This window comes from Metopolophium dirhodum, chromosome 7 (genome assembly GCF_019925205.1).
Source record: "Metopolophium dirhodum isolate CAU chromosome 7, ASM1992520v1, whole genome shotgun sequence".
Classification (NCBI taxonomy): Eukaryota; Metazoa; Arthropoda; class Insecta; order Hemiptera; family Aphididae; genus Metopolophium; species Metopolophium dirhodum.
Window position 1 is genome coordinate 10,510,353 of NC_083566.1, and position 13,414 is coordinate 10,523,766.

The 13,414-nt window shown below is 30.6% G+C and overlaps 1 protein-coding gene across 2 annotated transcripts in view; it reads left to right on the forward strand.

The window, feature by feature from the left end:
- The window catches only part of LOC132948346 (matrix metalloproteinase-20-like), a 36,670-nt gene that overhangs the window by 19,153 nt on the left and 4,103 nt on the right, over positions 1 to 13,414 (forward strand). For both annotated transcript variants that reach the window (XM_061018776.1, XM_061018775.1), the window contains 4 exons: positions 102 to 226; positions 327 to 482; positions 6,311 to 6,579; positions 11,845 to 11,998. In XM_061018776.1, coding sequence (XP_060874759.1) covers positions 102 to 226; positions 327 to 482; positions 6,311 to 6,579; positions 11,845 to 11,998 — 704 coding nt within the window. The remainder of the gene's footprint in view (positions 1 to 101; positions 227 to 326; positions 483 to 6,310; positions 6,580 to 11,844; positions 11,999 to 13,414) is intronic.

Genomic DNA, 13,414 nt, shown 5'->3' on the forward strand with positions numbered 1-13,414 from the left:
ATATAATATAGACGATAATTAACAAACAATTTAAAATAAAATATAAATAAAAATAGACAGTTGTATGACGTTCTCATTCTTAAAAAAAATAAATATGTTAGGTTTCCATTTGATGGTCCTGGTAATGTCCTTGCACATGCATTTTATCCAATGGAACTAGGATTTTTAGGCGGAGATATACATTTTGACGATAGTGAAGACTGGACATTAGACAACTCTTACAATGGTATATATAGTATATTAGTATTTATCCTATTGACTTTTTAAAGTATAAAACAATTTTATAAGAATTATCAACTTATACTCATGTGTTTATTATATTAAAGGTGTTGATTTCTATTCTGTGGCTATTCATGAAATGGGCCACAGTTTAGGATTGGGACATTCGTCAGAACCTAATTCCATTATGAATCCCTATTACACAGGTCCACAACCTCAAGATATTGGATATGACGATATATTGGGAATGCATTCATTGTATAGTAAGTATATTTTTAAACACAATCTGTTTGTTTTTAATTCTTCGTTGGACGTGTAGAATGGTTTTTAATTTATTTAATTAATTTTTAGATTCTGAGCGGAGCGAGGAATGTAATGGTTTTACAATGATGTTTATTTCTTTTTATTCTATAAACACTTTTTCTCCCTCTAAACTTGCTCAAAAGTATTAAGTATAGCATCTTTTCTGAAAGGTAATGTTCTTGAGCTGGACTTTAGAGAGGTCATTTTTCGATTTTCGAATCGCTACTCGAAATAAAAGCAGTTAAAGGAGAAAAAACATACGATTTCACGATTTTATAATATTAAATAATTACGGACGACGTTTTCTACCAGAAATATTGCTTCAAATGAAAAATGACAAGAGATATTTTTTGTTATATTTTGGATTTTGTTCCTTGCGGTTTAAAGTTCGGAGAATTTTAGCCATTTTTGAGCTATTTATAGACATTTTAATTTTGGGAATTTTTTTGTTGTAATTTGGTTTAAAACATTCGTAAAAACTTGAAATTTGGGTTGTTTACTTATATTAGACTTACCTAGACATGGTGAAATTTTCAAAACATTTGAGCGACTTATGAGCTTTTTCTTTTATTTTATATTTTTTTTCAATTTTATGATATTTCCCAATTATAAATTAGCTGTTCTTAAAACGCTTTGTTTATCACCATAGAAACGAATAAAATTAAATAAAAAAGATTCCCTCGTCCGCTCAGAATTGTTTTTTATCGAATGCAATCATTGCATTCAAATTGAATACAGTAAAATTACATTATCCTGTCTGAGGCCCGAAGGGACAATGAACAAACATCCACCACCGAAATGCGCTGACATACTTTTTTTTTATTGATTATATCCACGGTGACACTGGCCATTGAGTGCTAATTATAATGATGTACAAATTAAAATAATGATAAACTTAAATACTAGTTTAAAATACAATAAGAGAGTAATGTTAAATCATGTTGAGAATATTGACGGTGATGACTGATGATAAATATGAATGTGGCGGAAATTGAGTTGGGGTCCCGGTTAAGTGCTTCCGAGAATGATTCAGGAAGGATAGTGTTTTCTCTGATCTGGGAGTATATACAACATTCAGTAAAAATTTATGTTTGATGTTGATGTGGTGTATATTGGGGTGTTCTCTTTAGCCATTAAGAAGCCGCGTGTAATTTTTATATATGACCGATTCTAAGTATTATTACACATATTAAGTCTTTAAAGGCTATAGAGATTCTCGTTTGCTAGTCTCATCATTCGGTGGGAGAGAAATTACGGATTTAATAATTGCTAAGAAAGAATCCAGAACACCGTCAGGCCCAGTACTTGTAGTGGTAGAGAGTTATCTAAATTTTATTCGATATCGGAAAATGAGAAGTAAGAGTTGCTGATCAACGGATAATAAAGAAACGGATTATTGGGTAAAGCAGAGTTCTGGATACGGGAGAAAATTAAATGGAGAACTTGTTCGCTATTTGCCTCTTTCCTGTATAATTCTAGTCGTCTAGGTGCATGAGATTTGATAACCCCAAGTTAAAACAACTATTATAGGTATGTAAAAAAAATCCAAAAATTACTTGGGATGCTATGAATTTGAGATTCAGTACGAAGTAGGTAATCCTTGTGGCATTTTGTAGACAATATTTAGACCAAGCATGCAGTTGAGAGAATACTAAATAACCCTGCAGATTGTGCGATGCCTTTAAAACAGCATATTGTGCTCGTTTTTTTTAGTGAATACCAAAGTTTAACACAGATAATGTTCTTATCATCAAGTTTCATTGTAGGTCGAATCACTCAAATGTTTGTAATGTGTTAAATCCCTGCTACTATTTTCTCATTTTGTAAACATTATGTCCCACTGGCTTATAAAAGTGAAATTTTCATTCCACGCCAGCGATGATATTATTGTGAATAAAGTAATTTATATATAACCTATTTACGTGGAGCCTGTTTTAAATTTTCAAACCTTAGATATAAAAGTTGAACATTTTATAAATTTTTAACTACAAAATAATTATTGAATTTTAAATTTGATAAATTTTGTCAACATTTGAACTTTAAATGCTTATAAAAAAAATTGTGCCGATGTATTTTTAATATTTTTCAACTGCTATTGTAACAATATATCAGAAGTCTTGCATTTAATTTTCACGATTTTTTACCCAACAAACAAAATTTTATTGGAATTATAGAAAAAAAAACTAAAAAAATTAAAAACTGACAATGTCCGCAAACAGCTCAAAAAGAGTCAAAATATTTTCAACATTTTATCGTGTATAGAAAATGGTAATATACACATTCAGTGAAATTTTCAAGTATCTACAGTCATATGTTTTTTAGTTACAACAAAATAAGAAAATCGTTACACAAAAAATCGAGTGAATAGAGTGAATCTTGTAAAAATATGAATTTCAAACGCTCATAAAAATTTAATTTGATATTCTTGTATACATTTTTTTTTCTGATAAAGGTAGACAAACTTATGGATAATCTTGTATTACATTTTCAAATCTTAGATCGAAAAAGAAAAATTTTTATAAATTCTCAACTCAAAATAATTTGCTAATTTTCGTGATTTTTTTTCGTATTTTGTCAATATTTGAACTTAAATGCTTATAAATAAAAACTGTGGCTAAGGATTTTTAATATTTTTTATATGTCATTATAACAATATAGTAGGAGCCTTGTATCAAATTTTCAAGCTTTTTTACCCAACAAATAAAATTTTATTGATATTTATAGAAAAAAACTAAAAAAAAATGGAAACTGAAATTATCCGTAAACAGCTCAAAATAAGTCAAAATATTTGGAAAATGTTATGGTGTATAGAAAATTCTAATATAAAAATTCAGTGAAAATTTCATGTACCTACGGTCATTTGTTTTAGAGTTGCACCAAAAACCAAAATCGATTTTCTTGAAAACAGATTTTTCGTAAAAATTCCCGTTTTTCCTTAATTTTTCTTTTGTTTTTCATCTCGCTTTGGAAAACTAATGGGAAATTTTTACTTTTGACCCCCCCAAAGTACCAACTTGATTTACTTTCCTATTAGAAAAGTTACTGTTGAAGAAAATCCGAGCTTTTTTTCTGTCCTAAAAGGTGATGACAGACACAAAAAAAAATTAAAAATTAAAAAAAAAACCACACTTCTTTATAAACTCAATACATTCATTGCTTCGCTCAGAACCTAAAAAAGTATCCTTTTAAGAGGACGTTATACCCGCAAGTGTTGTCTCCATGTCATATGTAAATGTCTATTAATAGCCAAAATTGAAAAAAAAAATACATTTATGAACATTTTTACTATCAAAAATTTCTGTTTTTAAATGTTTAAATGTTTTCAATACATTTGTAGAGTCTGAATTGATAGTGATACTAGTGTTGTAGACTAATACGGCGAAATTTCTGAACTCTTTCCAATAGTCTTAACTCAGACAATTCAAATTGTGTTCCTTCAACTTCAAGTTCTAGTTCTTCGAGTTCAACGCCTTACCATTATACAAAAAAAAAGGTTCGTAGGTCTAATATTGCATCAGCTTGTACTATACGACCTATAGACAAAAATCGTAGTGAACTTATTATGCAGTTAATATGTAACATGATTTGCGAACATATGTTTCCAATTAATACAGTAGAACACAGTAGATTTAAAAAAAATAATGAATGTAATGGAACCTAGTTATAAAGTCCCATCTAGAAAAACAATAACTACCCGTATACAAGGGCAATATAATGAAAAAGTCGATTATATTAAAGAAAAATTGTTGACTATAAATACAGTTTCATTAAGCACAGATTGTTGGACATCCAGAAACGTAGACTCATATATCACAGTTACAGATCACTTTATAACCAATTTTTGGCAATTAGAATCTTTTAACATTCGTACTAAATAAATGACCCATAGTCATACGTCAGATAATTTATTTGAAACAATTCAAAGTGTTATAACTGAATGGAAACTTGAAAATAAAGTGCAGGGTATTAGCCATGATATCGCAGCCAATATAACTCTTGCGGTAAAAATGATATCTTTAGATGGAATAAATGGTAATCCATGTGCTGCTCATACTCTACAATTATGTGTTAAAAAGCACTGGGTATACAGATATTTTCTACCCTCATAAAACGAGCTTCGAGTATTGTAAGTGCTTTTAAACATTCATATAAAAGATCATATGGTTTGGAAAATGTTTTAGAACAACTAGGCAAACCAAAATTAAGCCTTATACAAAGTTGCTTAACCAGATGGAATTTTACCATGTTATGCTTGAACGATTATTAGCAATATGACAAGGAATAGTCACTGTAATGGCTGATCGTACGCATTTTACACAACAACAAACCAAAAAGTTAGAGTTCATTGAAGAAGATTGGAACCATTGTAATATTCTTTGCAATTTATTGAAGCTGATACATTTGGCAACTACTGTTCTGTGTGCCGATAAGAAAGTGACATTTTCATTAATCTAGTCAATTATTCATAGTTTAATTTTTAAACATCTCAAAATTAATGAAAATGAAAATAGTTTAGTGACATATTTTAAAACTTCTGTTTCACAAGAGCTCTCAGTTTGTTTCGAAATTGGAGAAAATTCTCCGGAAAAAGTAAATATTGCTCAATATCTTGTTTGTTAGACCCTAGGTGCAAACATTGAAATTTTGAGTACTCAGACAATATGAAAAAAAAAAATTAAAAAAAAGTGTGATCAAAAATATTAAATTTATGTACACTACAGTCGGATATCCCAAATAATAATGTTACACCAATACAACCTATAGTATTAAACACTTTACTAGGAAATGATTCTGAAGAAAATATTGATGAATTTACAAGACACTTATTGGAACCACAAATAAATCATAATTTGGACCCAAATAATTGGTGGTTAGAATACGAAAAACAATATCCAAGAGTAGCTTTATTGGCTAAACAAATTTTATCGTTACCAGCTTCATCAGCATCTTCCGAGATAGTTCTTTCAACAGCTGGAAATATAATCATTTCTAAACGTAGCAGATTGGATCCGCTAAACGCATCAGCGCTGTTTTATCTTCTTACACCAAAACAAAAAATTAAAAATGTAAAATGTATTTTATCAATGAAGTTAAACATACGAGTATTAATTTACTAATTTATAATGAATAATTTTTCTTCTTAAACTTACTTATATTTAGTTATTTATTGTTGTAACTAAATTATAAATTATATGTTAAACTAATACATTATTATTATTATTAACATAATTTATTACATAATTTAATTATAATGTATTTTGTACAATTTATATTTATTTTTTTTCTTGCACTTAAATTTGTTTACCATTTATTTATTTATTATTTTTTTGTTGTAACTAATACATTATTATCAATAATGATATACGAGTATTTTGCATAATTTTTATTTTTTGTATTTCAATTGCCCTGTCTAATAGTCAATATCGTTGGCGACGAACCCACTTCTCGTAGGTCTTTATGCACCATTAGCCATATAATATTATTATTAAACGTTTTGTGTTACGCGAAAACTTAAACAAATAATTTTCGTTACATATTGTATTGTAGTATCGAACACTGTTACGATATAACTATTCGGATATTCGAATATATCCCATTACTAATATAAAGATATTTTTCAGACTAGAATGTTTTTATGGGTTTCTCATTTGAACTAATTACGATTGGATAAGTACGATTGGTATAATAAAACATAATTTATATATGTTTAGCAATAAATAACATTAGATTTATATTATATAAACGTGTAAAAAAATTAATAATAATAAAAATAATAATTGCATTTTAGTTTCTAGAACTTTGCCCGAAGATCATGTGAATTTTTTACCAAGTACTATTCAACCACAGTCGAGTCCTAGGGTACCTAACAAACCACATGTACATTGGTCTTCATTTAGCCATGAAACATGTACAGATGATGACATAGTAACACTAGAGTCAGTGACTACTTATAAGCCTGAAGTTTCAACTCGTAAAAATAATAATATAGATGAATGCAAAGGTAATTTTGATGCTATTTCATGCTTCCGTGGAGAAATTTTCGTGTTTAAAAACAGCGTAAGTTTACATTGCCTTTAATTTAATAACAGCTCATAGTACAAAATAATATTTCCAATGTAATCTATTAAGGGGATTGCAAACCGACAATTATTTCAACCAAAATCTACCAATTTGAATTCGTTAATATATCTAATTACCTGAGATCGATCAGGCCACTTTTTAAAATTTTGTTCCTAAATTCCTACATAAATATTGTTTGAATATAATTGTAATTTACGAAATTTCAAATGTTGATTATTCAAAAATTAAATGAAATAGGCGCCTATCTTAAAATGTGACTTGGTCGATCTCAAGTATAGACATATTAACGAATTCAAATCAGTTTTCAAAAGTCTTATCACGTTATCAAGTCCATCGACATGATTGACAAAAAGTTCATTCAAATGGACTTATCTTAAACCGTGCAAATGAGCATAAATTGTTTAGCGTTCACGCGCCAACACCAACGCCGTGACTTTGACTTGTACCACACTGCGGAAGCGAAGCGCTCCGCTATTTTATTTACACACAGTCATATACGCTAATGATCACTTACTATACGCATACAAGACCCACATCCACATGCATAGAATTTTAAAATTGCCACTTGAGCTCCTTAAAAACTGTCCATTTGCAATTCCCTCAAGTATAATTTACTCATCATTATCTCTTAACTATTGTATAGAAATAGATATGTATAATTGTAAATTGTACTTAGGGGTGGATCTAGGAATAAACAAAGAAGAGGGCCTAGATCGCTGAAAAATATATGAACCTATATAATAGTCATTTAAATTAAATATGCATAGGTTTAATTAGTGATTATCTATAAACATAGTAGGTAATAGGTATATAATATAATAACTGATAAGGACCTATTACTCATTTTTATAAATGAACCAAAATAAACGCGAACAAAGGGGAGTATTTAGGAGAGGAGAAACAACAGGAGGCTAATTTTTTTTTTAAATTGTCATTGTTTTAATCATTTCATAACTCCATTTAATTAGTTCCTGTACCTACTTAGTAATAGATATATTTTTTAATGTTTAAACTCAATTTATAATATTATATACATATAGGATATACCAGCATAAAACAGAAATAATAGTATTTATACTAGGTAATATGTTACTGGTAGCTTGATTAATAAATAATATTATCTTAATTTAAAAAAATTGACATTATACCCCTACAGTTATATGTTGTTAATTTAATTTAATTTTTTTTATTAGAGTTAAGGCTTCAACTACTAAGGTAATTAGCCTGTAGAACTGTGGGGAAGGGTACTGTGGATTTGTTTACACGTGTGTGTTTGTTTTTGGCAGAATTTTTGATTTGGGCGCCCTTAGGTATCTGCCATGCCTGGTCAATTGTGGCATCTCTCTTCAGACAGGTGTCTGCCCGTAGAGAAGTGTAGCCCTTGGCCGAGATTCGAATCGGCGACGGTATGCTTTGCAACCGACGCCTTAGTCCGCTCGGTCACTCTGTCCCCTTATATGTTGTTATTATTGCTGTGTTATAAAATCTTTAATTTTATAAGTGCTTAATTTTGGTTCTTTTTTCCACTCTTCTCATCATTCCTATACGGCTGTATCTACTTTATATAAATAGTAAATACTAAATGAGATATTTAAATTTTAAATATGCATTTTACCTAGGTAGGTACTACAACTTATTTAAATATCTAAAATTTTAAAACACATCAATTTTATAAACACATTGATATATGCCAATGCCAATGATATCTGGTTATCTGAAGACATTCTGCATTAACTCTAAATAAAAGTGTAAAAGTGTAGGTACTAAGGTACCTGGTACCTCGTATCTGCTTACTGATTTTCGTTCTCTGATTCATTTAAGCCTATAGGCAATATGGGATAAGTCTATTAAAACCCATAAAAAGGTATGAAGAAACTTTATACTTTTGTACTCAATAGTTTCTTAAAAAAATATAAGAATACATCATCTTTTTAATGTTTAAAAAATTATTATTTTTGCTCTACGGACTAATTATTATTTAGTGTCAAAAACTGTCTTGTTTCTTGAAAAACTACGTTTATTGGAGTAACTTGTCCTATAGCTTATGACAGCAGCATGAACTTATAACGCTTATAGGTACAAACAAATTGTGACTACCTAGTACCTATATTCTATAGGTATATTTTGGATATTTTTAATTTCTGCAAGCATAACTTCTGAGGAAATTTTTCTTATGTTGATGTTATAATTAAAAATATGACTTCAAATTTTTACCAAACATTCATATTAATATTTCCTGGAAAATATTATAATTTTCTATATACATTGTGCAAGTTCGTTATAATTATAATTTATACTTGATAGACATTTGAAATATTCGGCTTTTTCTTCGATTTATGTTGTTAACATTTAGTTCAAAATCTTGAAAATGTACCTAATAAGAGTTTACCATAAGTTGTCTTTGCACTTTGCAAACATCAACGTATTTTTAAAATTTCTTTTATGTATATAAATTTATAATAATATAAATTATAAATGATGTCTTAAATGATTAAATGATAGAATATCAGCCACATCAAATCATTTTACCACCACTGGTATCGAGAGTTGAAACATGTCCGTTTTGTCAAACACAATACAAAACTTCTTGAACATTAAATATTTATAATGTCGGTAGTTTTTCTTTCCCGACTGCCAGTATTTTGCTCGTTAGTTGATATCTACCACAGTTGATAGTCGATCTATCTTATATATAGATATCAGTGCTAATTAATAATAATTATTATTGTTTCTCTCTTCTCTCTCTTTTTGATTTTTAGGGGGCCATTTAGGTCATTACCGCAACAACCACTTGCCTCCACCCATCTCTATCTTGAGCTAGTTCTTTTCCGTCGTTTACTCCCAATCTCAATGCATCTTTTGTAATCCTGTCTTTCACCTCTGTACGGCCGGTCCTCTCGACCTTCCTTGTGTCCGGCTTCCAGCCCGTGGCCAATCCTATAGGAACTTCGGACCTCCACACATGTCCAGCCCATCCCAGTCTTCTACTCTTAAGGACTCCAATTATGTTTGTTTCGCCACATAGTTCTTCTACTTATCGGTTTAGGCGTTTCTTTTTGGCCCAAATATCCTTCTAAGGATCTTTCGTTCAAACGTAGCTATTCTATTTTCATCTTAATTTACGGCTTCAATCTATTGAGTAGGACATTCGATAACACTCTGTACGAGGTATTGAGTAGGGAGTTCCCTCTATAATTTGTACAGTTCATGGTGTCCCTTTCTGAACACCGGGCATAGTACAGAGGTGCTCCATGATATTGGTATTTCCTCTTGATCCCAGATTTTATTAATTCGTTTATGCAGCTGTTATCAATTGCTCTCCTCCATTCTTAAGACATTCCGGTACTATATAATCTACTCCAGGTGCTTTCCCACTCTTTAGCATGTCCAGTCCAGTCTCCACTTCCTCCATTGATGGCCGTTCAATATTTTGATCAACAGTGTCACATTCTTCTGCTACTACATCTCTTCTAGGTTGATTCAAGAGTGTCTGAAATATGTTCTTCAATACCTTTGCTATTTTGTCATTTTCTGTTAACAGAGTCCCATTCTCCATTCTTATCATTGTATGTCTAGGTTTAAAACTTTTTCTCACCTTGTTCGCCTTTTCGAAGAATATCCTTGTGTTATTTTTTCTGTTATCCTCTATTTCCCTCACTTTTCCTTTTTCCCATAATGTTTTATTCATCCTAATTATTCTGCCCCTCTTTGTATTATGACTAACATTCTTTTGTTCGCCTCTGTTAGGTCTTGTACCACTTTCAAACGTGCTTTATCTCTATCTGCAATATCTTCCTTAAATTGTTCATTAAACCATGATTTTCTTTTTATCCTTGGTTCGTAGCCTAAAACTTCTTCTGCCGATCTTTTGATTGCCGTTTCCATTTTTTCCCAGCAGTGATTTATATCCATGCCATGATTTAAGCCATCTATCTAGGTACTCCTTAATTTTTGACATTTTATGTTTTTGCTTTGGTACATACAATCGTAATCAAAAAACGTCAATTTACGAAAAAAATTGCAAAATATAATTTTATCATACGAGATTCGAACTCCGTAACCACCTTTACCATAGCAACTGATGTTGCCGAAGCAACCACCGTTACCATAGCAACATATGTAACTATAGCAACCAAAGTTGGCGATCGTTACCGGCTGGCTTACTAATTGTTTACCAATAGCAGTCGAGTCTTTATTTTTTTTTTTATTAATTACCATATAAATATTACCTAGGTATGTGCTACTTATGATAGCAAGGACAACAGAGACAGAAAATGTTGTACTTCATTGCAGACTCGTGTGCAATATGATTTAATTTTGTTTCTTTGTAATCTTTGACATGATTTCTTTTCAGTACTTCTTTGTTTGTTTTCTTTGTACACTTCATTCTTTTTGATCTTTCTACCGATATTCTAAATTTGACCTTGGTTCTTATTAGGAAGTGATCCGAGACCACACTGCTGCCCCACATGCTTCTTACGTCGTTTATACTTAATCTAATTCAGTAGTCTACCATTACGTGATCTTTTTGATTCCTCACCTTCCCACATGGTGATATCCAAGTCTGTTTGTGGATATTTTTATGCGGGAACATTGTACTACTTATTCTCTTGTTTCTAGCAGTTGCGAAAGTTATTAGTTTACTCCCACTATTATTTGTATCGTTATGTAAACTATCCTTTCCTATTGTTGGTCTATAAGTTGCTTCCTTCCCTTTTTTGCGTTGACATCACCTAAGATGATTTTTGGCTTTCCAGTTGGTAATGCATCGCAAATCCTATCCAGTTCTTCGTAAAAGGCATTTTTTATTTCTTCACTTTTGTCCTCAGTGGGAGCGTAGTAGTTAATTAGTAGTATGTTAAACCATTTACTTTTAAGATCAACATAGCATATTCTATTATTTATCGGCTCAAATCTCACAATATTTGGCAGAATACTGTTCTTATAATTACAAAACCCACTCCTCTTTCATGTTTTTCTCTTCCGCTATAGAAAATTGTCATCTCCTGTGTCTTTAAACTACCTGATCCATCCCACCTTACTTCTTGAACAGCGGTAATATCCAATATATTCACTAACATTGTAACATCAATACATAATTCATTGCTCCGGTCAGAATCTACAACATTTAAAAACCTAAACATCTTAACCTATGTAGCTTTTAAGCTATTTTTATGAACTGTATAAATGAGTAATTAATAATTAAAATGTTTTTACATTAAATTTATTCATAAAATTAAGATATTATGGAGATTAAACAGCCCTGGATCCATACAACCACGTTATCCGGTACAATTATTAAGGTTCTTTCAAGTATTAGCAGAGTCCAACCAAGCTATTGTCAAAATTGATGCAGCATACGAAAGGCCGGACTCTAATATTGTTTTGTTTCATGGTAGGTAAAGATTAAATATTATTAATATCTCGAAGAGACTCTATCAGTTAGTAATATAGTGAACATATATATTATATTCTTCACAGTAACACAGTGCTGTATTTAAGGGAAGGGGTTGGGTATTATAGGGTGTCGTATCCCCCATGAAATTTTATTTTTAAAAACTAGCAAACCACATTTATGTACTTATTTAAATGTAAATAATATTATTTATAGGCTTATATAGCTTATTATAGCTTTATAGGTACTTATTATACTATATAGTAGGTATATCTTATATAAATAATACAAAAAACCCGAATCCCCATGCATCTACATGGTAGGTACCTAATAAATAATATTATTTCGTACTAATCACTATATTATTACGATTAGTATTCACTATTGCACAAATATATTGAAATACATTATATGGAATTGCATTGTGGTACAAATATAATAATACATATTTCAATCCCCCTAACCAACAAGGCAACAAACATGACCAAATTACGACACAGCACCAACCACTGCGATTGGGCCCTCAGAAGCATCCCGTCTTTCAACCAATCCTTCATCCTTCTATATCCAACGTTAGGTTCTTCCAATTAGTCAAATTAAAACCACCTCCCGGCTCAAACATTCAGCATTCTTTTTTATGGTACCTTCCCAGAGTATTCTTGGTCTTCCCAAAAAGACAGGGAGGTATACTGACGGTTAGACCTCACCCATTTTAGCTCACTTGATTTTTTTTATAGATAAGAATCGGGCTAACACAATAAAAAAAAATTGACAGAAGTGTATAGACCGGCTCGGGGGAGTCTCCGAAATTAAAAACCAACCGATTTTAGTGCGTCTGCTACTCTGCCACCAACACCAAATGATTCTAGATTATTTAAAGATGTTATAAGAAAAATCGACAGACAAAAATGTGAACGAGTAACGGATTCTAACCTAACTTAAAAAAAATTTCAATCAAACTCGCCTGGGAATGTTATAAGCTTTAAAAAAAAATGTTTATATGTTTGAGTCCAAAATTTTGTTTACCGATTTTTTATATAAAATCTATTAAGGTATTGGAATTATTCTACTGTTTTAAATTCATAGGTCTATACTCCTCTATTTTTATCGACTTACAAAACAGAAGATCTCGTCCCTTCAAAACCATATATAGATACATACCAGCTAAGTTTTTTTTTAATTTAGGTACATGTAATTGGATAATCATACTTATATTTCTTCTTCATAAATCTACTGAATGTCTAAATAATATTTTCAATCTGTCTTGGGATTCTTCCATCAATACTATAATATCTGAATATCATCTGCATGCATGAGCTAGTAAACGTCCTACCACTATATATGTCTTGTAATATTCTAATAGGTACCTATTCTTGAGCTCCAACGTTATCTCTCTAATGACCTTTTCCAAAACCA